We start from the raw sequence: 26,128 nt of genomic DNA, 5'->3' as shown, positions 1-26,128 counted from the left end.
GCAGGTCTGGCGACACCTATGAGTACAGAAACAGTTAATGTTGAGTTCTGAAGAAGGCTCACTGGATTCAAAACATTGATTCTGCTTTTCTCTCCATGGTGGTCCAGATCTGCTAAGTTTCTCCAGCAATTTCTGTTTTTGTTCCTGAAGGGTCACTGGATTCAAAATGTTGACTCTCTTTCTCTCTCCTGAGAAGCTTCCAAACCTGCTGAGTTTCTGCAAAAAGCTTGATAGGTGATGATGATGCCCATGAGTGAGTGAAAATGGGTTGGCAATGCTGAAAACAATCCATATCATAGCAGGAGGTGGGGTGGGTAGTACAAGTGACAGGAGGTTTTATTAATGACTTGGATGAGGAAGTGTAAGAGGGTAGATTAGTAAGTTTGCCGATGACATGAAGGCTGGTGGAGAGGTACATTGTGCGGACGGCTGTTGTAGGTTGCAACGGGTCATTGACAGGATGCAGAACTGGGCTGATAAGTGGAAATTGGAAAAGTGTGAAGTGATTCATTTTGGGAGGTCAAATTTGAACACTTAATACAGGGTTAAAGGCAGGATTCTTGGCAGTGTGAAGGCACAGAGGGATCTTGGGGTCCATGTCCAGAGATCCCTCAAAGCTGCCACCAAAGTTGACAGGATTGTTACGAAGGCGTATGGTGTATTGGCTTTCATTAGTAGGGAGATTGAGTTTAAGAGGCGTAACATTATGCTGCAGCTCTTTCGAGCCATGGTTAGACCACACTTGGAATATTGTGTTCAGTTCTGGTCACCTCAATATAGGAAAAATGTAGAAGCTTTAGAGAGGGTGCAGAGGAGATTTACCAGGATGCTGCCTGGACTGAAGGGCATGTGGATTGAGGGGGATAAGGCTTTTTTCATTGGAGCGAAGAAGGATGAGAGGTGACTTGACAGAGACGTACAAGATGATGAGAGGCATAGATAGAGTGAATAGTCAGAGACTTTTTCCCAGGGCAGAAATGGCTGTCACAGGGGTCATAATTTTAAGGTGATTGAAGGAAGGTTTAGGGGACATGCCAGAGGTACGTTTTTTACACAGAGGGTGGTGGATGCGTGGAATGCATTGCCAGCGGTGGTAGTAGAGTTAGATACATTAGGGACATTTGAGTGACTGTTGGATAGACATATAGATGATAGTAAAATAAAGGGTGTGTAGGTTAGTTTGATCTTAGAGTAGGATAAAAGTTCGGCACAACATTGAGGGCCGGTGGGCCTGCACTGTGCTGTATTGTTCTCTGTTCTTTTATGTTCTATATTCTGTATCACTTTGATCTGCATAATTGCAGGACGCTTCTAAAAGAAGCTTTGACTTTTATACGTCTTTTGCCATCTCCAAAAATACTTATTTTTATGCACAATGTATTATTTTATCCTTTAACCAAGCTTCTCATTACATCAATGCTTCTTTTCAGATCCAACAGTTTTGAGTTCATTTACTTTCTGAACTCTGTTTCAAAGCATTTTCTCCAAATTTTTATTTGACTTTTTATAAATCTATTTGATCGAAATTCAAGATATCTTTATAAAGAGAAATTGAAGACAACATTAAAAACAATGCAGTTTAAATGATATGAATGCATGACACTCTTCCTTCTGATGATTCATCATAAAATACAAATCAAAAGAATCATCACAGAGAAGGTACAAAACAATTTTCAATTTCTTTCCATTAAATTGCTGTTTTGGAATTAATATTTTAAAAATTAAAATAAGCAGCAGCAATACTGAGATCATACTAAACTAATAAACATTAACAGTAGCATTTGCATTACGCTTTAGAAAAGAGATAACATTGTAATTGATTTGAAAATGCAGACTCTGAGTCACCGAGAAGATAATGGGTGTGAATTATGTAAATTATCATAGATACCTTTCTCCTCACATTTTAAAAAAATCAAACTGAATGACATGGCATTATGTACTCTTATTCTTTAAGCAGTGTACAGGATAGTGTCTGGGTTTTCACATATGAGATTAGGACTGCTGACATCCCAACATATGCTAAATTTGGTGTGACAGCATTGGAACATGAACCCGTTATCAAATGCTGATTTTCTGTATTAAGTAAGCAGGTGGGTGTCAAAATCCCATTCACAAATTAAAGGAAAATCATTTAAGGATAACTGAACTTGTTAACAAGCTGAGTGATTCAAATATTACATTGCCCACACCATGATGCAGTTGGCATGGGCAGGTTTGCAAGACTGGTGTGTCTGCTTTTCACCATCTGAGCTGACAGGACAGGATGGAAGATGTGCATCCTTTTGGGGGTTGCCCTTTGTCAAGAACAGTCCTTCTCTCTCAAGATGATATCTCACTTCATGCCTGCTCAGCCAGGCTCCAAAGTCCAATCTCTCCATCCCTCCTAAGTTCCTCCTTCCTTAAGGTGCCCAATCCCTGCCAGCCTAAAGAGCCCAGAATTTACGTGGGCCTATACACCATCAATGTTCTCCATTGGACTGCTTGGCTACTACTAAGTTTGGGACTGATAGACTGGCCAACCAGTCAGATCTTAAAGGCAGGACATGCTGATGAATATAGTGCTACTGTCTCCTTGTTTAGATAACAGCCAAAGCATTACCATTGCATGGCGACTTTCACTTTAGTAAAGTAAGCCTGTAAAGGTAATGCTTTGGCTATTGAATTAACGACCTTTCTGAGTCTGTCAATCCAAAATGTCTAGAATGATTGGTTTGGAATGGAACTGAAAAATTGCTTTGAAACCAATTAATTAGTTAATCAATTGAACAATTGTAAGAAAAACTCCACAACTTTGAAAAAAAAAGGAGGGTGTATTTATATATATATAGTATATTTTTCCTTATTTTTAATTGCAGTATAAAATGGGAATAGAATCTGTTTAAACTGAGACTGTGGAAGGAATTGTTACGTTTCTTTGTAGAAAGTTTTCTGGAATTCACTGTGAAATATTTTTACACTATTGCTTTATTAATCAAAATCTCATAGTCAATGAGATCCAATCACTACATCGGGGAAGAAATCTAAGCTATTCAGGCACCAAGGGTATGTGTTCAGAATAGGCTCTGCCCAACGACAGACTGCAAGTGGCACCAGTTGCGGATGCTTGGAGTCATCAGTATGACGTCTCTGATTTACTCTTGGGCAAATGAACAAGTGTGTTTACAATAAAAGAGAAGAAGCAGAAAAGACAAGGTGTCTCACTCTCACATTATCTTTTTGTGAAATAAGCAACACTGAGCCAAATATTTTCATCCAGTAGTAAGCTATTGATTCTAAACAATTGAAAGACTTTACAATTAGTGTCACTGCATGTCTTCTGTAAATAACTGAAAGGATTTGGAATCCATGCATAACATTCATGTTTGTTCGTTTGTCTGAGTGTCTGTTTGTATATGGGTGCAGTGGTTTAAGAAGGGGCTGGAGTTTAAACCATTTGAATTACATATTGATCATTCATATTTTTGTTTACCTATGGTTAGAATGGATTTTCTTCTAACATATAGTGGCTCTTGTTCACTACAGACACCTGGTCAATGTTTTCTGATAATCTGAGTCCACTGGGCTCTTTGAGCATTGTGATTAAATCATTAGGTTTTGTGATAACCCAGGAGTATAGAAGCCTTACAATATGGAAAGAGGCCATTCAGCCCATCAAGTCTGCACTGACCCTCTAAAGATCCCAACCAGACCCAGCCCCCCAAATGATTTCCATCACTGAACATTTACCATGGCTAATTCATTTAACCTGCACATCTCTGGATACCATGGGGCAACTTAGCATAGCTAATCCACCTAACTGGCACATCTTTGGACTGTGGGAGGAAACTGGCAACCCACACACTTACAGGGAAAACACACAGTCACCCAAGGCTGGTGTTGAACTCAGGTAACTGGTGCTGTGAGCCAGTGGTGCTAACCACTGAGCCAACAGTCAGACTCCGGTATCAATCCAGTGGGTTGTGACAACAGCAATATGTTACTCCTTGCAACTTTCCTCACATCGCAGAGCCAGAAAAGCCAGTAAGTGGGAGGGCATTCAGACAGTAACCACTGGTTGTCTATTTCAAGTCACCTGGTGGTGGGTTGAAAATGGCAATTACAGATTGCAACAAGTAGGTCACTGACGACAGTGTGTACAAAGCCTAACAAGAATTATACAGGGAAATTGTGGAGGTTGGGTGAAATAAAACAATGAGCTTAATTTACTCAAAGAATGTGAAAAGAATGTAAAGAAAATCACACAAAGACCTTGGAAAAAAACAGATAAAGCAATTAAAAATAGTTTAAAACTTTCCTCTGTTAAGGTATGAAGAAATAATTGTGATACATGAAGTTTTATTAATGTTTCCATTCAGTTCCCATCATACTGCCTTTTTTTTGAAAGCTCATTTCAATATACCAATCTTTGTGGAGATTTGTTAATACTAATATTTTTAGGAATACAGTATCCATGGAATTTACATTGTAGCTGGCAGCTCTGTTTTTCCAAATTGTACGCAGCAGCATTTTCCACCATCCCTTAATTACAGTGTTATCTGATAACAAATTGAAAAAAACATGCATTAAATATTTGCGATTCAACAAATAGCTGGTTGATGGAATGATCCTTGCATTATACAAAACTGCCTTGTTTACATAAATATTATGCTCTGCTGAATTATTACAGTTTGGCTGGGACAAAATAAATGAAAAAAAAGCATGAAGCGCTTTGGCTGATATTTGCACAGAACAATGACATACAAAAAGATATCAGCTTGACATTAAAATTAGGGCTTGGCTCAGAAATCCATTTCAAAATTCACTGCAATCCTTATTAACTGTTATATATGATATTTTAATTTTCAAACTGTCTGTCTTTGTTTAAAAATATATTATCAATCTATAGGTGGTGTATTATTAAGGGTTTTCAACACAAGTGGAAGAATTTTCCACTCCCTTGAGTGGTGTAGGCAATGGTGAGATAGTTAGGAGAACACAGCAAAAATTTCAAGTACCTGCTCAGAATGCATTGTATACCTCTTAGCTTCATTTCTTTGCATTCACTCAATTTGTGCTTATCTGAAGGCCTCTGCATCTTGCCCAAAGAGAGAGGCAGGCAGCTTGGCATGGTGAGGATTACTGAATAAGCCAGAGGGTGGCCATGTTGCTGCATGGCACCATGCTATATTTATGTCACACCTACAATATGTGTCAGCAGCTTACAGGACAACACATTGCATGTACTTCAACCAAAGTTAAAGAGGACCAGTTCCTTAGTGGGGATAATGGGGAGACTTGTCATTCAAGGCATAATGCCAAACTAAGTTAAGGGACTCATCTGATTCCTGGCCGCGGACAATCAGACACTTGGTCCTACCAGAGATTGGTAATCTAGGGAATGAGGCACGGTCAGTCCTACAGATCAAGTGCAACATTCAGTAATTACTGATATATCAGTTATGGTGCTGTGAAACATCAGACCGAGGGTGGGGCTGTGCTCAGAACAGGATATCTGTGAAATCCTGGGGGAAGGGCACATTCAGTCTGGGGGTTGTGGGCATTGATGGTCGGGGAGCTTATCAGAGGTGGTCCATGGAGTCCTGGGGAATATGGGAAGCTCAAGTCTGGGGATTGGGTTCATTGGACTAGATGAATGAGAGAATTATTACAGATGAAAGGGGACAATTAAAGATAGAAAAGTAAGATTTTATAGAGGGTATAGGGAGCTCCAGGAAGGTGGGTCTGCACTTCATCAACAGGTCATCCTTTTTGCAACAGTGACTATTGCAAAATATGGCCTCAAGCGATCCTAGCTGATGGTACCATCATAACACTGTTGCATTGGTGTAGAATGAAAATAAAACAGTGTCCACTTTTCCACAAGTACCATGTTGGAACTGAAAATCGGCCTTCTTAAGTTGAAAGTTTGATGTTTGGATTGCTCCAGCAGAGCCTTGCTTTACGACCAGAAATTGTATCCCTCAAAGTAGAATGCTGCAGTCCTCATGAATGGAGCTGAAAAAGGGGCACTGTCCTGAATCCTGAATAAGGATTCGGATGCAATCTTAGAACATAGAACATAGAACAATACAGCGCAGAACTGGTCCTTCGACCCTCAATGTTGCACTGACCTGAGAACTATTCTGAGCTTGTCCCCTACATTATCCCATCATCATCCATGTGCTTATCCAAGGATTGTTTAAATCTCCCTAATGTGGCTGAGTTAACTACATTTACAGGCATGGCATTCCATGCCCTTACCACTCTCTGAGTAAAGAACCTACCTTAAATCTATCACCCCTCAAATTTGTAGTTATGTTTCCTCATACAAACTGATGCCATCATCTGAGGAAAAAGATTTTCACTGTCTACCCTATCTAATCCTCTGATCATCTTGTATGTCTCTATCAAATCCCCTCTTAGCCTTTTTCTTTCCAATGAGAACAAACTCAAGTCTCTTAGCCTTTCCTCATACGACTTTCCCTCCAGACCAGGCAACATCCTGATAAATCTCCTCTGCACCTTTTCCAATGCTTCCACATCCTTCCTGAAATATGGCGACCAGAACTGAACACAATATTCCAAGTGCGGCCGCACTAACATTTTGTATAGTAAAAGCATGATATTGCGACTCTGGAACTCAATCCCTCTGCAAATGAAACCGAACACACCGTCTGTCTTCTTAACAGTACTATCAACCTGGGTGGAGAAAGTGAGGTCTGCAGATGCTGGAGATCAGAGCTGAAAATGTGTTGCTGGAAAAACGCAGCAGGTCAGGCAGCATCCAAGGAACAGGAGATTCGACGTTTCGGGCATAAGCCATTCCTGAAGAAGGGCTTATGTCCGAAATGCCGAATCTCCTGTTCCTTGGATGCTGCCTGACCTGCTGCGCTCTTCCAGCAACACATTTTCAGCTATCAACCTGGGTGGCAACTTTCAGGGATCTCTGTAAATGGATTCCAAGATCCCTCTGCACATCCACATGACCAACAATCTTTCCATTGACCCAGTATTCTGCCTTCTTGTTATTCTTCCCAAAGTGTATCACCTCACATTTAGCTGCACTGAACTCAATTTACCACCTCTCAGCCTAATTCAGCAGTTTATCCAAGTCCCCCTGCAACCTGTGAGATTCTTTCAAACTGTCCACTACTCCACCGACTTTAGTGTCATCTGCAAATTTACTAATCCATCCACTTATGCCTGCGTCTAAGTCATTTATAAAAATGACAAACAGCAGTGGTCCCAAAACAGATCCTTGTGGCACACCACTAGTAATCGGATTTCAGGCTGAATATTTTCCATCAACCAACGCATGCTGCCTTCTAATCCAAACTGCTAAATCACCCTCACTTCCATGCCTCTGCATTTTCTCCAACAGCCTACCATGTGGAACCTTATCAAAAGCTTTACTGAAGTCCATGTATACCATGTCAACTGCCCTACACTCATCTACATCTTGGTCACCTTCTCAAGAACTCATTGAGGTTTGTGAGACATGACCTGCCCTTGATGAAACCATGCTGACTATCTGAAATCAAATTGTTGCTTGCTAGATGATTATAAATCCTATCTCTTATAATCCTTTCCAAAATCTTTCCTGCAACAGAAGTATGACTCACTGGTCTATAATTACTTGGATTATCTCTACTCCCCTTCTTGAACAAGGGCACAACATTTGCATTCCTCAACTCCTCTGGTACTAAACCTACAGACAATGACGACTCAAATATCAAAACCAAAGGCTCTGCTATCTCCTCCCTAGCTTCCCAGAGAAACCGCGGATAAATCCCATCCAGCCCAGGGGACCGGTCTACTTTCACTTCTTCTAGAACTGATAACACCTCTTTGTAACCAACCGTGATCCTTTCTAGTTGAATGTCTTGTATCTCTTTCTTCTCCTCTACAATATTCTCCTTTTCCTGAGTGAAAACCAATGAGAAATATTCATTTAGCACCTCTCTGATCTCCACATTCAACTTCACACTTCTGTCTTTGACTGGCCATATTCCTACCCTAGTCAGTCTTTTATTCCTTACATACCTATAGAAAGCATTAGCGTTCTCCTTGATTCTATTTGCTAAAGATTGCTTGTGTCCTTTCTTCATTCTTCTTAAATTTCTCTTTAAATCCTTCCTAGGAAGGATCTTCTGAGGATAAAGGTGGGGGTCAGAACATTCCCAAGAGGGACATCCAAAAGATCAACATGCAGCAATACATCATGAAGTGCGAGATGCCAGAAAGAGCCTGATTGACACCAATCTCCAGGATGAATGATCTGGATTTGGACTTCCTTTCATTGTTTAACCTCCTGTTGCTTGTAAGGTAAACAGCACATGATTAGTGCAAAGTATATATGGACCTGGTTATTTTTGCAGCCCTTGACTTTTCCTGCTGTTAAATTTTTTTTTGACACCATATCATTGTATGGTTGCAAATTTTGAATGATCCAACTTTCAAATAACTCGAACATACAGGTCCCGCAGTCAGTGAGTCAGGGAACCAACATCACATGGCACAAATACTAGGTTACTTTTAAGGCTCCAGCCAGATATAATATCGGAGTTGTGTACAGTGAAGACGCTCATGATAAGTAACAAATTGAAATGAATACCATGGCACCGCATCATCTCACTCTTTCCTTCAATATTTTAGAGTTTATGTTGTCTGTGAAAAGGCTGTGAAATGCTTGAGCATCCTGTAGGATAGCATTTAACCAAAGTTGCTTTGTGCAGCTTCTCTTAGAAGTCCACTGCATTAAGAGATAACAGTGGACATGTGAACTGCCTACTTTACACCTCTCAGAAGTGCATGTCCTTGAAAAGCTGATAGATCGAGTAAATCTTTCCTTCCAAAGTTGTTTGGAGGTCTCACATTGTTAGTACTATTTGCTTGGAAGACATGGTTGGTTGTTTTGGGTCTAGAGGGTCCAGGTCTGTTGAGAGCATCCTGACCTGTTGCAGGCTCACCCTTCTCAGCTTGGACTGCTCCAGGTTTTAGCATCATAGATGTGTCCCAAGAGTAAATTTCTAGGGGGTCCTTGTTTTGCCCCTTATTCTGGTGAATGGTACTTCCTGTCTACAAGGAAGAGGCACTTGGCATAAGATTTTACTCCCTCACATCCCTCTGTGCATTGTCATTGATGCTGATCACCAGTGATTACAGTGATGGAGTGCGAGCTGATTTGCATACCCTGCAGACATCAAATGTGCTGAGTCTGGACCCCATGGCAGTAGGCACTCTGTCCATTGCCGTAGCATGAGTCAGCATGTTATTGATAATATTGGTGGTTTCCTCCATCCTTCAATTTGGTTAGTGTCTGCCTCTGACAAATCTGCTTGCTGCTCAAGTGCCTGTCCGTGCATTTTGATGAATCCACGAACAGCTGTGATTATGGGATTACCAATCAGATACGTGGTCTCTGGCAATCCATTAAGGGTCAAAGACCTGGGGTGTTTCTTCCTCAGTTGTAGCGATGTATTAGCAATGTTCTCACTAATGTGCTTTTGAGTCTAATCTAGCTAGGAAATCCCCAAAACTAGTAGTGGATGCAGGTGAAAGCCTTGTCAGTGTACTTCTCTAAGGGATGAGTAGTTTCTTGCCTAGAGGTGAAGGTAGAGCTGAGAGTCTCCACTGCTGACCTCTTCAGGGTGAGGTTCACAGGGAGTCAGCTTAAGGGAGGAGGGAATTAGGTAAAATCTTGTGCAAGTTAAGAGTAAGTTAATATAAATGGTGACAGAACAGCAGCTCATCATAGCTCTGGGGGGGGTGGGGAGGTGATTAGTTGCTCATAAAGGTCCTATATGAGCGGTTGTGCTTTCCTCCAAACAAATCCAAGATATTTTACTCTTGTGGTGAGGAGCCTTATGTGCTCCACCCCAACTCCCACAATCTTCACCCTTATGATCCAGTTGAAAATTTTTCTTCTGCAATAAGACAAAAGGAGGGATTGAATATAATGGAGATGGAAGTGAGAATTGTAGTTGTGATGCAGAGGGAATAGAGGTATTCCAAGTGACTAAAGTAGGAAGCACAGAGATCAGGAAGGCGTGTAATTTTGGAGAATGAAGTGACTGAGCAGCCGTTGAATGGATATAATGCAGACAATAGTGAGGGTTAAGGTCAATGAGCCTTGACGAAAAGTGTGTGAAGTGGCAGTATTAGAGTGAGTGGTGACCCATGATTGTGAGATAGCAGAGAGCTGATGCTGGGACTTATCCTTATGGAGTGCATAAGATCATTCAACTTATTTACTGTGTGTTGCATTTACCCAGGACATTGCATTGACCCAGGCTCAATGTGTTGGTTTAGTTTCTTTTTTTGGTCAGCAGGAAAAAGCACTGCCTGTCTTCCTACCACACCATCCAGCAGCACATTCAGCTCTCTGTTGGCATTCTGAGTAGCCATCTTTCTGCACCATCTCCTGTTGGATAATGATGCAGTGTCAAGGCCAGTTCCTGGCTTGCAGCATCGGAACTATTGTGCCACTGGGATTTAAATGTAGCCCCAGTAGTGTGAACATTGCAAGTTCTGGCAGTGGTGAGCAACTCTGTCTCCCTTGTTACATAATTTCACGAGATGGGCATTGAAGAGGCTGGCTGCATAATTAATGTGATGGAAGATTGAATTGGAAAAGGTGCCAGGGCCATGACAGACTAGGTTCCATGGCGAGTTGATAAAACACTATCGAAAGATAGGAAAATTCCATAGTGTTTTCTTTGTAATGTTTAACATGATGTTCTTTGACAAATCAATATAATCCTTGAACTGAACACTGTGATAGATTAGAAAAAATAATCAGCACAACAAAGCATGGAAAATAATCAAGTGAAAAATCATGTTTCTAAAACTTTTATACTGATTGGGCTAAAAAGGAGTGGGTCTCTCCAGTTGTTCAATAATGAACTCATCCAATGCCTTCAAACAGTGAATTATTTCCCTGTCCTTCTTCTGTGGCCCTTGAGGTACTTTCCTTCTACTATTCCCTTACTCAGTGCTTCCCCATAACAGCATAAGATACAGGAACAGAATTAAGCCATTCAGCCTGTTAAGTCTGCTACGCCATTTGGCCTATCGAGTCTGATCGCCATTTTGATCATGCCTAATATGTTTCTCAACCCCCATTCTTCTGCCTTCTCCCTGTAACTCTTGATCCCATTACTAATCAAGAGCCTATTAATCTGTTTCTTAAATACACTCAGTGACTTGGCCTCCACAGCCATCTGTGGCAATGAATTCTGCAGATTCACCATCCTTTGGCTGAAGAAATTCCTCTCATCTCAGACCTAAGGGGTCATCCCCTCATTCTTAGGTGGTCTCTACCTTACTCATCCACTGCTCATTTTTGCCTCTCTCTATCTTATCTCCTCCTATCTTCATGCATATCTTTCCCAGACTTATATTGCGCGCCATGGAGGTGGTGGGCGGGGTGGGGGAGAGAACAGAGCCTCCACTTAATCCAAAATTAACAATATTCATTTTGTATTCAAGTTTCTGGAACATTGTCGAAGCAATTTTTCTCCTGTGTTGTAAGACAGTAATGATTCAACAATCATTTTAAATGTGAAAGATAAATGTTGAATAAACTAAATCTTTCATCCTTTAACAACTTTGGATAAATGTTCAGTTACTTCGAAAGATTTGCCTTCCTATCTTTCACCAATAACCATACTTCAACATATTTTGCTGCCATCTACTGGTGAACCTTGAGGGAAGCAAAACACAGAGAAGTCCTTCACAATGTGTCATCACTTTAGATTAGACTTACAGTGTGGAAACAGGCCCTTCAGCCCAACAAGTCCACACCGACCCACCAAAGCGCAACCCACCCATACGCCTACATTTATCCCTTACCTAACACTACGGGCAATTTAGCATGGCCAATTCACCTGACCCGCACATCTTTGGACAGTGGGAGGAAACCGGAGCACCCGAAGGAAACCCACGCAGACACGGGGAGAACGTGCAAACTCCACACAGTCAGTCGTGTGAGTCAGGAATTGAACCCGGGTCTCAGGCGCTGTGAGGCAGCAGTGCTAACCACTGTGCCACCGTGCGGGGGACTAACCTCTGACCACTCATTAAAACCCTGCTTGTTTCACATGCTTCTGGTTCACTTAAAGGGGTATCATTTTTAACAATATTATTTCAGCCAAATTCATCACGGAACTTCCTACTGAAATGCAAATTATGAAATTATTAAACTATTGTTACGACACAGGGTAAACCCCTCTGCTAATTTAAACCAGCAACACAGAAAAGATTCACCCCATGTTGTAATCCGTTAAAATTCGAGAGCGCAAAGAGCACCAACAAAAACAGAACAATACAGACTGCCCGCAGACCTGCTCTCTGAAAGATAACTTTATATGTGAACGACCTGTGAAGCAGAAATCCCAAAGAAGAAGACAGGAATACAGAGAAGAACTGAAAGCTGCCTGGTTTTGAAATAAGAGGTTTTTTTAAAATTTAACTCTTAATCGGGGGTTTATCAGACCAGTATTGTAGACGGGGAGGTAAAAGATAGGTTGAAGAGAAAGGAGTCATAAATAGGTGCTGTCTAATGTTCTCATTTGGCCTTAAAGAAATAAACTGTTAATTTTTACTTCAAGAGTGACCTCTGGGATAGTTCTTTGCCTCTTGAATTTTAACAGATTACAGCATGGGGTGAATCCTTTCTGTGTGGCTGGCTTAAATTAGCAGAGGGGTAGTAACAAACACTCATAAAATGATTTTCTGGATTTCTTCAAAGGTGCACATTCTGTTTCCATGATAATTATAATCTTAATTTTTAATTCATTGGATAAAGTTCAAGATTCTTTTCATAAAAATATTGAACATAAAATGTATCTAAAATTTGTCATTCCCAAACATTTGCTGAGTAGCCAAGCATGGCAACAGACCCTTCAGCCCAATTCGTCTCTGCAGACCAGATTTCCTAAACTGTACTAGTCTCATATCGAGCCACAAAGGTATACAGCATGGGTATAGGTATTGCAGGATTAATGACACTATTAAAAAGAGAGACCCCTGTAAACATGAAGATTGGTACATTGAGATGAGTTTTCAAAAATGAAAAATATGGTGAGCTTTCTGAAAAGTCCAAAGTGGTGATCAGATTTTTCCTACTACCTAAAAGTAGATATTGCAAAAAAAGGCCTATCTTTGTTCGTGTACAGGTACTCACTTAGACTTGTTCCTAAATTAATCTAGCAGAGATGACTTTGGGATCAATAAGAATAAAACTAATCACCAAGGAATTAAGCAATGTGGATGCTACAATTTAAGGTGTAGATTCAATGATAATTTAAGCAGAATCCATGACTAAGGACAATGGTTTGATGAAGTGGCTGTGTAAATGTAAACATTCTAATATAATAAGATCTTTAGACGTAGGAACAGAATTAGACCATTTCATGTATTAACTTGTTCCGCCAGTTGATCATGACTGATGTTTCTCAACTCCATTCTTCTGCCTTCTCCCTGTAACCCTTGATCCTCTTACTAATCAAGAAACTATTGCCTTCTGATTAAATACACTCAATGACTGACCTCCACAGCCCACTGTGGCAATGAGTTCCATGGATTCACTACACCCTGGCTGAAGAAAGTCCTCATCATTCCAGTTCTAAAGGGTTGCCCATTCAAACTGAGGTAGTGCGCTCGGGTCTTAGACTCTCCTACTAGTGGAAACATCTACTCTGTGACCACTCAATTATGGCCACTCAGTATTGTGTAAGTTTCAATCAGTTCCCTCCTCATCCGTCTAAACTCCATCAAGTACTGACCTAGAATCCTCAACCACTCCTCAAGCGACAAGACCTTCATTCATGGGGTAATTTTGCTAACCTTCTCTGGACCCCTCCAAAGCCAGCTCGTCTTTCCTTAGACATGGAACCCAAACCTGCTCACAAATTCTAAGTGTAGACTGACCAGAGTCTTATACAGCCTCAACAGTACATCTCTGTTCTTGTATTCTAGCCCTCTTGAAATGAATGTCACCAAGCAGGAGGCTGGAAGAACACAAGAAACCAGGCAGCATCAGGAGGCGGAGTAAACGTTTCAGGTATAACCCTTCTTCAGGAATGGAGGTGGGGTAGGGGGAGCTGCAGATAAAGAAGGGGGAGAGTAGCAGAATGATGAGGCAGTGATAGGTAAAAACATGTAGTGGTTATGACCTAGTTGGTTGATGGGAAGGTTGAATCTGGTTAGTACTGGAAGGCTGGGTTTGTAGTTGGAATGGAAGGGAGGAGGTGGGGTGGAAAGGGAATTGGGATTGGGTGGGACAGTTATTTGAAGTTGGAGAACTCAATGTTGCGTCCTGTGTTCTGGAAGCTGCCCATGCAGAAGATAAGGTGTTGTTCCTCCAATTTGCGGTCTGATTCACGTGGCAATGATGGAAGCCAAGGATAGACATGTCTGAGAGGGAGTGGTAATGGAAATTTGTGACCATGTTGGTCTTTTTACAAGGTTACAATGCCCTTGATTTTTTTTCCAGAGAGGGGGTAATTGACCCAGCTCCAACTAGGCTGGGTTTGAAATGTTCCCTCAGTTTACGTTAGAACATACAGAATATAGAACATTCAGCCCTTGATGTTGTGCCGCCCTGTGAAAACAATCTGAAGCCCATCTAACCTACGTGATTCCATTCTCGTCCACATGCCTATCCAATGACCATGTAAATGCCTGTAAAGTTGGCAAGTCTACAACTGTTGCAGGCAGTGTGTTCCACATCCCTACTGCTCTGAGTAAAGAAACTATCTCCGACATTTGTCCTATATCTGTCACCCCTCAATTTGAAGCTATGTCCCCTCATGCTAGCCAACACCATCCTCGGAAAAAGGCTCTCACTGTCCACCCAATCTAGCCCTTTAATTATCTTATATGTCTCAATTAAGTCACCTCTCAACCTTTTTCTCTCGAATAAAAACAGCCTCAAGTCCCTCAACCTTTCCACATAAAACCTTCCCTCCATATCAGGCAACATCCTAGTAAATCTCCTCTGTATCCTTTCCAAAGCTTCTACAACCATCCTGTAATGCGGTGACCAGAACTGCATGCAATACTCCAAGAGCAGCCGCACCAGTTTTGTACAGCTGCAGCATGACCTCATGATTCCGAAACTCAATCCCTCTACTAATAAAAGCTAACACACAGTATGCCTTCTTAACAGCCCTATCAATTGGGTGGCAACTTTCAGGGATCTATGCAGATGGATGTCTAGATCTCTCTGCTCATCTACCCTACCAAGAATCTTACCATTTGCCCAGTACTCTGTATTCCTGTTACTTCTTCCAAAGTGACTTTTCTGCATTAGACTCAAATTGCCACCTCTCCACCCAGCTCTGCAGCTTATTTATGTCCCTCTGTAACCTATAAAATCCTTTATCACTATCCATTACCCTACCAACATTAGTGTCATCTGCAAATTTCCTACCCCAACATATGATGCCCTCATTCAGGTTGTTTATAAAAATGACAAACAGCAGTGGACCCAAAACAGATCCTTGCAGTACACCACTAGTAACTCCAGGATGAATATTTCCCATCAACCGCCACCCTCTGTCTTCTTTCAGGTAGCCAATTTCTGATCCAAACCAATAAATCACCCTCAATCCCATGCCACCGTATTTTGTACAGTAACCTTATCAGATGTTTTGCTGAAATCCATATGCAGCACATCAATGACTTTACCGTCATCCACCTGTTTGGTCACCACAAACTCAATAAGGTTTGTGAGGCACAACCTATCCTTCATAAAATCATGTTGACTATTCCTAATCAACTTATTCTTATCGAAATGATTATAAATCCTATCTCTTTTAACGTTTTCCAACACTTTACCCACAACCAAAGTCAGGCTCACAGGTCTATAATTACCAGGGTTGTCTCTACTCCCTTTCTTGAACAAGGGAACAACATTTGCTAGTCTCCCATCCTCTGGTACTATTCCTGCAGACAATGATGACATAAAGATCAAAGCCAAAGGCTTGGCAATCTCCTCCTGAGCTTCCCAGAGAATCCTGGGATAAATCCCATTACACTTTTCAGAATTTCTAAAGCCTCCTCCTTGTGAACCTCAATCCCATCTAGTCTAGCAGCCTGTTTCTCAGTACTCTCCTCGACAACTTTTTCCAGTGTGAATACTGACAAAAATTATTCATTTAGCGCTTCCCCATCTCCTCTGATTCCAAGCACAACTTTCCACTATGGTCCTTGATTGGCCCAACTCTTACTCGAGTAATTCTTTTATCCCTTATCTACTTGCAGAAAGCTTTAGGGTTTTCCCTGATCCTATCTGCCAACAACTTCTTATGTCCCCTCCTCACTCAACTTAGCTCTCTCTTTAGGTCTTTCCTGGTTACCTTGTAACCCTCAATTGCCCTAACTGAGCTTTCACATCTCATCCGAACACAAGCTTTCTTCTTCCTCTTGACAAGAGACTCAACTTCCTCGTAAACATGGCTCCTGTGCTCAACAATTTCCTCCCTGTCTGACAGATACATACTTAGCAAGGACACACAGTAGCTGTTCCTTGAATAAACTCCACATTTCTATTGTGCCCATGTCCTGCAGTTTCCTTCCCCATCCTATGCATCCTAAATCTTGTCTAATTGCATTGCAATTGCCTTTCCCCCAGCTGTAGCTTTTGCCCTCCAGTGTATACCTATCCTTTTCCATCACTAAAATAAATATAACTGAATTGTGGTCACTATCACCAAAGTGCTCACCTACCTCTAAATCTAACACCTGGCCTGGTTCATTACACAGTATCAAATCTAAAGTGGCCTTGTCCCTTGTTGGCCTATCTACGTACTGTGTCAGGAAACCCTCCTGTACATAATGGAGAAAAACTGATCCATCTAAAGTATGTAGACTGTAGTATTCCCAGTCAATATTTGGCAAGATGAAGTCCCCCATAACAACTACCCAGTCACTCTTGTTCCTATCAAGAATCAACTTTGCTATCCTTTCATCTACATCTCTGGAAGTACTCGGAGGCCTATAGAAAACTCCCAACAGGGTGACCTCTCCTTTCCTGTTTCTAATCTCAGCCCATACTACCTCAGTTGATGAGTCCTCAAACGTCCTTTCTGCAGCTATAATACTGTCTTTGACTAACAATGCCACGCCCTACCTCTTTTACTATCTTCTCTGTTCTACCATTTCTGTCCCTGCTCTACACAAGTCCCAGAAATGGCCACAACATCGAAATCCCAGGTACTGACCCATGCTGCAAGTTCACCCACCTTATTCTGGATGCTCCTGGCATTGAAATAGACACACTTCAAACCAACCTTTTGCTTGCCAGTGCTTTCTAGCGCTGCTGAAACCTAATTTTGAACCTCCCTAATCTCAACCTCCTCTATACTCAAACTATAATTTAGGTTCCCATCCCCCGGCTGAATTAGTTTTAACTCATCTGAAGAACATACTGGTACCCCTCTGGTTCAGGTGAAGACCATCCTGTTTGTAGAGGTCCCAATGACCCCAGAAAGAGTCCCAATTATCCAGGAATCCAAAACCTCTTGCACCATCCTTGTAGCCATGTGTTTAATTCCTATCTCTCCTTATTTCTAGCCTCGCTTGCACGTGGCACGGGCAACAGAGATAACAACTCTGTTTGTTCTAGTTCTTAGCTTCCACCCTAGCTCCCTGAATTTCTACCTTAAATCCCCTTGTCTCTTCCTACCTATGTCATTAGTGCCCATGTGGACCACGACTTGGGACCGCTCCCCTCACCTGCAAGGATCCTGAAAACATGATCAGATACATCATGAACCCTGGCACCTGGGAGGCAACACACCAAGTGTGAATCTTGTTTCCACAGAACTTTCTGTCTGTACCCCTAACTGTGGAGTCCCCAAATTCACTTGGTCAATCTTGGACACCTGCCTTCTCTTTCTTGACCTCTCTGTTTCCATCTCTGGTGACAGTTTACGGACTGACATTTACTATTAACCCATAATTCCCATAACTACCTAGACTACACCCTCTCCCATCCCCTGTATCCTGCAAAAATTCCATCCTGTTTTCCCTATTACTCCATCTCCGTCACATCTGCTCTGACGAGGAAATGTTCCAATCCCAAATGTCCAACATGCTTTTTCCCACTCTGCCATACAGACAGCCACACCACCTCCTTTCACTGCTCCACAATGCAGTCATCAATGTAATGGTAGAAGAGTTGGGGAACAGTACATGCACAGATACTGAAGAGGGACTGTTTGACGCAGCCAACAAAGAGGCATAGATTGGACCCATACAAGTGCCCATGGCCACCCCCTGGATTTGGAAGAAATGGGAAGAGTTGAAGGAAAAGTATTGAGAGTAAGGACTACTTTAGCAAGGTGAAGGTGGGTATTGATGGAACAGGACTGGATGGGTCTGTTGGAGAGGAGGAAACTGAGGGTAAGCGGGTCGTCATTGTGGGGAATGGACATATGTAAGGACTGCACGTCCATAACAAAGATGAAGTGCTGGGGGCTGGGGAACTGGAAGTTTCTGTAGATGTGGAGGTCATGGCTAGTGTGCCGGATGTAGGTGGGATGTGCCTGGACCAAAGGGAGAGAATGGAGTCAAAGTAGGAAGAAATGAAATCGGTGGGGCAAGAGCATGTGGAGATGATGGGTCAGCCGGGATTCTTACGCTTGTGGATCTTGGGGAGCAGGTAGAACCAGGCAGTCTGAGGTTTGGGGATGATGAGGTTGGAGCCAGTGGAGGGGAGATCACCAGAGGTGGTGAGGTCATGGACCATGTCAGTGATGGTGGCCTGATGGGTCATCTTGGGGTCGTGGTCAAGGGGGAGGTAGGGTGTGGTATTGGAGGGCTAATGTTTGGCCCTGTAGCATTGAGGTCCATCCTCTAGACTAGCACCGCCTTGTCTTTCACATGGAACTTGTTGAGATGGGGGCAGAGGGGCACAAATGTGAGCCCTTTACTGAGGACGGACAAGTTCTGTGCTCAACACAACGTGGAGGTCTTCTTCCACCGTCTCCACTTTTATGCCATCTTCTTTGACAAAGACTCCCAACCACTCTCTGAGTACTCCTTCTCTCACCTCCAACCTTTGTCTTCCACTTGGATACCTCTTACTCTCCGTAGACTTCTTTTTTGCTGACTGCCAACGTGTCATCAGTCACCTCGATTTCTGCACACCCCTCACTTACTCCAACCTCACCCCCTCCAAATGTGCAGCACTCCATTCCCTCGACATCAATCCCTGTTTGATCATCAAACCCGCTGACAAAGGCAGGGAGACGATAGTCTGGAGGACAGACCTTTATGATATAGAGGTTGAATTGCAGCTCTCTGAAACCACGTCCTACCTCCCCCTTGACCACAACCCCATGATGACCCATCAGGCCACCATCACTCACACGGTCCATGACCTCATTGTTTCTGGTGATCTCTCCTCCACTGCCTCTACCTCATTGACCCCAGCCCTGCACTGCCCAGTTCTACCTATTCCCCAAGATCCACAAGCCCAACTACACCGGCTGACCCGTCATCTCCTCATGGTCCTATGACACTGAACTCCTTTCATCCTTTTCACTCCATTCCCTCTCCCTTGATCCATGCACTTCCCACCTACATCCAGAACACTAACCATGCCCACCACCTCTTCGAAAACTTCCAATTCCCTGACCCTCAGCGTCTCATCTTCACTATGCATGTGCAATCCTTATACACATCCATCCCCAAAATGACAACTTGCATGCCCTCAGTTTCTTCCTCTCCAACAGACCCATCCAGTCCCCCTCCAGCAATACCGTCTTCCGCCTCACCAAATTAGTCCACACCTGCAATAACTTTTCAATCAACTCTTCCCCATTTCCTCCAAATCCAGGCAGTTGGTATGGTCACTCACATCGATCCTAGCTACACCTGCCTCTTTCTTGGCTACGTGGAATTGTCCCTCTTCACTACCTGTGTAGGTACTGTTCACCAGCTCTTCCGCTGTTATGTTGATGACTGCATCAGTGCTGCATCCTGCACCCAGGCTAAACTGGAGCAGTTCATTGACTTTGCCAGCAATTTTCACCCTTTCCTCAAATTCACTTGATCTATCTCAGACACCATCCTCCCTTTTCTTGACCTCTCCATTTCCATCTCCAGTGACAGTTTGCGGACTGACTTTTACTATAAAACCACAGACTCCCATAACTACCTGGATTACACCTCCTCCCGCTCCATATCCTACAAAAACACCATCCTGTTTTCCCAATTATTTTGTCTCTGTCACATCTACTTTGATGAGGAGACGTTCCATTCCCAAGCATCCCAGATATCCACCTATTTTAAACAATGTGCTTTTCCCCACTCTGTCATCCAGACAGCCCTCCACCGCATCTCCTCCATTCCCTGCTCCACTGCTCTAGACCATCCCTCCTCCAAACATAATAAAGACATGGTCCCCCTCGTTCTCACTTTCTACCTCACTTGTCTCTTATCCAATGTATCATCTTCAAACTCTTCTGGCAACTCCCCATTCCTCTGCCTTCCACAAGGACTGTTCCCTTTGTCTCCCCTTGGTTAGTGCCACTCTCCCCACCAAGTGCCCAACGCCCGCAGTACCTTCCCCTGCAACTGTAAAGATGTAAAACTTGCTGGCACACCACCTCCCTCACCTCCATCCAGGGCTCCAAACAGTCCTCCCAGGTGAAACAGAGGTTCACCTGCCTCTCCTCTAAACGAGTTTACTTCATTCAGTTCTCCGAATGAAGTCTTCTCTACATCGGTGAGACCAAATGCAAACCAAGGGAATGTTTCGCTGAGCATCTCGGCTGGGTCCATAAAGGCAAGCCTGATCTCCTGATCACCGCCCATATTTATTCACCCTTCCCATTCCCATCTTTGACATGTCCATCCTCAGTCTCCTGCATTGTCATGGTGAGTCAGACTGCAAACTGGAAGATCAACATTTTATCTTCCACCTGGCAGCCTACATTGAGTTCTCCAATTTCAAACAACCTTCTCACCAATCCCCAATTGTCTTTCCACTCCTGCCTCCTCCCATCCATTCTACCTACCAACTCTTCCTTCCAGCTACCAAATGGATTCACCATTCCCACTGACCAATCAGGTTCTATCCACCACCAGTATTCACCTATCACTGCCTCACCATTCTGCTACTTTCTCTGCTCAAAACCCTCCCCCCTCTTTAGCTGCAGCTCCCCCTAACCCCACCTCCATTCCTGAGGAAGGGTTAGAGCAAAAACATTGACTTCTCTACCTCCTGATGCTGCCTGGCTTGCTGTGTTCTTCCTGCCTCCTGCTTGTCTACTTTGGATTCCAATATCTGCAGCTTTTTTGTCTGTTTTGAAATGAATGCCAACATTGCATTTGTCCTCCTAACTGTCAATTGAACCTGTATTTTAACCTTAAGAGAATCTTGAACCAGGACTTGCAAATCCCTTTTTGCTTCAGATTTCCAAAACCTTTCCCCTTCAGAAAACACAGTATACACTTCTATTCTTCCTACCAAAGTGCATAACCTCACAGTCTCCCACACTATACTCCATCTGCCACTTCTTTTCCCACTCTCCTACCCTGTCCAAGTTCTTCTGCAACCTCCCTATTTCTTCAACACTATCTGTCCCTCTATCTATCTTGTGTCATCTGCAAACTTAGCTACAATACCCTTAGTTCCTTTGTCTAGATTGTTAATGTATAACGTGAATAGTCATCACTTGTATTTTGAACATTTTTAAGTTGCAGTTTGGTTTCAGTATCTTAATTTGTAAAATAGATACCATCTCATAAAAAAATAGAATTACACCATTCCTTTTTCCCTTTCCTGCAGCTTCAGAAACCTGTGTTTCTCCAGTGACAGCCATATTTTTCTTATTTATATTGCAGCATCGTTACCAAAAAAACATTTCCACTTCAGAAGTTACTACTTGGAATCAAACAGAGGAGGTCTCTAATATGTTGTGTTCACAGCTCTACACAGCTGTAATTTCCCCTCATTTTTCCTACATGCACCCTTGAAGATAGTACAGAAAAGTAATACATTTCAGACAGAAAATATTAATTCCCACACTTACCATTCTTGTTTTTATAATCCTGGTTCCTTCAAATATTCTAGTTGTGTTAGCTAGAAAAAGAACAAAGATCTTAATTTAAATCAAATTAATTTATAAATAAAAATGTTATAAATTAGGTCATAGAGTCATAGAGATATACAGCATGGAAACAGACCCTTCAGTCCAACCCGTCCATGCCGACCAGATATACCAACCCAATCTAGTCCCACCTATCAGCACTTGGCCCATATCCCTCCAAACCCTTCCTATTCATATACCCATCCAAATGCCTCTTAAATGTTGCAATTGTACCAGCCTCCTCCACATCCTCTGGCAGCTCATTCTATACACGTACCACCCTCTGTGTGAAAAAATTGCTCCTTAGGTCTCTTTTATATCTTGCCCCTCTCACCCTAAACCTATGCCCTCTAGTTCTGGACTCCCCGATCCCAGGGAAAAGACTTTGCTCATTTGCCCTATCCATGCCCCTCATAATTTTGTAAACCTCTATAAGCTGAAAATGTGTTGCTGGTTAAAGCACAGCAGGTTAAGCAGCATACAAGGAATAGGAAATTCGACGTTTCGGGCATAAGCCCTTCATCAGAAACCTCTATAAGGTCACCCCTCAGCCTCCGACACTTCAGGGAAAACAGCCCCAGCCTGTTCAGCCTCTCCCTATAGCTCAAATCCTCCAACCCCGGCAACGTCCTTGTAAATTTTTTCTGAACCCTTTCAAGTTTCACAACATCTTTCCAATAGGAAGGAGACCAGAATTGCATGCAATATTCCAACCATGGCCTAACCAATGTCCTGTACAGCCGCAACATGATGTCCCAGCTCCTGTACTCAATACTCTGACCAATAAAGGAAAGCATACCAAATGCCTTCTTCACTATCCTATTTACCTGCGACTCCACTTTCAAGGAGCTATGAACCTGCACTCCAAGGTCTCTTTGTTCAGTAACACTCCATAGGACCTTACCATTAAGTTTATAAGGTGTTTTGAAATGTAACAAAAAATGAATACCTATATCCTGATCATAATTTGTTGATGGTGAAAATATACTCAGGAACACATATTTTGATCTCGGTTTTAAAAGACAAGTTACACGGTTCTGTTTATAATTAATATACCATGTATCCCTTACAATCCATTTGGTTGTGCTCAATGAAAAACATGTAACCAGAATTTAGTATGGCAGGCTCTGAAGGAACATGAGGAGTACACACAACAGACTCAGAATTCTGTAGATGGGCAATGCCGAACATTGTCTCTGATATTTTGAATCCCCCTGTTCAGAGGCATTAATGCACATTTATGCACATAGGTGGGACTTGAACCGACATCGCTTGGCTCAAAGGTATGGACATTACTCATGTCACAAGACAAACACAGTCCATGAATTTGTTTTTATTTAACCTATTTTTCTAATCAACTGATCAGAGAGATGTTATTACACACATCTGGAGTAGGTGACACTGGAACCTAGGCCTCCCAGATACTATCATTACACCATAAGAAAGCCCCCCAAATAACAAGCTCTATTCACTTCTATCAGCAACTGGAAACAGTACACTTTGCCCAGATATTGAGAGAGCACTGTTATTTCTGCCCGGTTTCAAAGTGGTGACCTTCTACATGCTAGGCAAACATGGAAACAACTACACTACAGAAAAACGATAAAATTCCATCTGTAATGGGGCTTCATCCTACAACTGTCTCAAGAGTAAGAGCGTTCCCTACTGACCTACAGCTGATACCAAACAATTTGTTAATGCCGAGTTAATTGCTTTATTACATTTTTTAAAATTTAAACTATTTTTCTAATCAACCTGCTCAGACATATTGTTACACACCTGGCACAGGTGGAACTTTCAGTTCAGAGGCAGAGACACTACTACCGCAGTACAGGAGGGTCCTAGGCACAGTCTATGATGCCTATGTTGTCCAGGCATTTATTTTTGATTTACAAAAAAAATCTCCAATCAATAGGTGTACCCAATTGAACCTCAACGCCACCACACAATGGTACACACAAACTCTTCTTCTGAGAAATTTAACATCTGAGATTTAGATAAGGCCAATTTCACTGTTCATGTAAACTAAGGAAATTAGTTAATTGGTAAAATAATAATCAAAGGTGGGGAGGGATGCTGCCAGCTCAAGACCATTACTTGCTAATAAAATAAACATGAACAACAAAACAGGGAAGACACAACATAAAATAGAATACCCAGAAATGGAAATAATCCGAATTACGGTATAAGGTGACAGAACATACAGTAACAGCTACAAAAGGGGAAGGTGAAAATAAACTTACATAGGAAATAAAAATCAATACAAGAAGGTATAATTGAGTAAAAAAGAGGGTAATTACAGACAAAATGGCCTCATAAAAACAATGTTGACATTATAAATAAAGTTAACAAAATGTTTAAAATTTTAAGTATTTTTATGAATGTTCTTAAATATGGGGAAAGGTATGGCTGACACCGCAACGAAACTAATCTTGAAGCAGGGATGGGCACTCATTAAACTAACAAATTAACAATTAGCAAATTAAAAGTAAGATATAAAATAATGGCAAAATCTTAATTTAAAATGGTGAACAGGGCCCATTGTAAAGGATATTAAAAATTGACAAGTTTTCCAACTCAATGTTCTTGCCTCAGTAATAGGGCAGATACTTGGGAGGATCTTCCCTTTTGTATGGGAGACTAATGATAGGGACATAGTTTAAGAGTAAAAGACCCCCCCTCTTTTTAATTATCTCAAAGGGTTGTTTGAGTATGTAATTCACTTACCTAGAAGGTAACAGAGGCTGAGACCTTCAATTTATTCAAAGTTGAGTCAGGTAAATTTTTGGTAAAGAAGGCAGTCAAGGGTTCTGAGCAGAATGGCCTACTCCGCTCCAATGCTCCTAAATAATCATTTTTTTAACTTCAATTTATGGAAGACTTGGAATAGAGGCAGGGTTAGTTGAATGTTGCTTTCCATTAATCATTTGTCAACTGGAAATAAAAATTTTAAAACTCTAAAATCCTCATATTGCCTCTGCATAAAAATACTTTACTATGTTTTCAGGCCAATATTCCCTTATCTTAATTAATTACAGATCGTCACACATTTATGAGTGCTACTAAACATGTTGATGAATTATTCCACACTAGATGCAGAAACATTGAGCCCATTTCGAGGCTTACTCAATGTTTACGAGAAAGTGAGGGCTGCAGATACTGAAGGTCAGAGTCGAAAAGTGTGGCGTTGGAAAAGGACAGCAGGTCAGGCAGCATCTGAGGAGCAAGAGAGTCGGCGTTTTGGGCATCAGCCCTTCATCAAGAATGTGGGGAGGAATGAGGCTGAGACATAAATAAGAGGGTGGGGTGGGGCTGGGGGGAAGGTAGCTTGGAAGGTATTATAGGTGGGAAGGAAGATTGCCAGGTGGGACGGTCTAAGAGGGCGGTGCCGAGTTGGAGGGATCTGGGATAAGGTGGGAGGAGGGAAGATGAGGAAACTGGTGAAATCAACATTGATGCCGTATGCTTGGTGAGTCCCAAGGTTAGGATTTGGCGGTGGAGGAAGCCCAGGGCTTGTATATCCTTGGCAGAGTGCGAAGGGATTGAAGTGTTCGGCCACAGCAAGGTGGGATTGTTTGATGCGTATGTCCCAGAGATGTTTTCTGAAATGTTCCGCAAGTTGGCGTCTTGTCTCCCCAATGTAGAGGAGCCCACATCAAGAGCAATGGACACAGTTGATGAGGTATTTGGATTTGCAGGAAAATCTTCCACAATAAATGAGGTGTTTAATATGTTTCAGAGAAGATCTCTGGGACATACCAAACAACCCCACCGACCACTTCAACTCCCCCTCCCACTCTGCTAAGGACATGCAAGTCCTGAGTCTCCTCCACTGCCAAATCCTTACCACCCAATGTCTGGAAGAAGAACGCCTCATCTTCTGCCTTGGGACCCTCCAACCACACGGCATCAATATTGATTTCACCAGTTTCCTCATCTCCCCTCCCCCCACCGCATCCCAGATCCAATTCTCCTACTCGGCACCGTCCTCTTGAACTGTCCCACCTGTCCATCTTCCTTCCCACCTATCCGTTGCACCCTAA

General features: G+C 42.3%; 1 protein-coding gene across 3 annotated transcripts in view; it reads right to left on the bottom strand.

The window, feature by feature from the left end:
• Window positions 1-26,128, bottom strand: part of LOC132822357 (receptor-type tyrosine-protein phosphatase gamma-like) — a 695,764-nt gene that overhangs the window by 126,391 nt on the left and 543,245 nt on the right. For all 3 annotated transcript variants that reach the window (XM_060835658.1, XM_060835659.1, XM_060835660.1), the window contains one exon: window positions 22,029-22,078. In XM_060835658.1, the coding sequence (XP_060691641.1) occupies window positions 22,029-22,078 (50 nt within the window). The remainder of the gene's footprint in view (window positions 1-22,028; window positions 22,079-26,128) is intronic.

The sequence above is a fragment of the Hemiscyllium ocellatum genome, chromosome 14, assembly GCF_020745735.1.
Source record: "Hemiscyllium ocellatum isolate sHemOce1 chromosome 14, sHemOce1.pat.X.cur, whole genome shotgun sequence".
Lineage (NCBI taxonomy): Eukaryota > Metazoa > Chordata > Chondrichthyes > Orectolobiformes > Hemiscylliidae > Hemiscyllium > Hemiscyllium ocellatum.
Note: the sequence above shows the minus strand (reverse complement) of the source record. Positions and strands in the feature narration are given on the sequence as shown.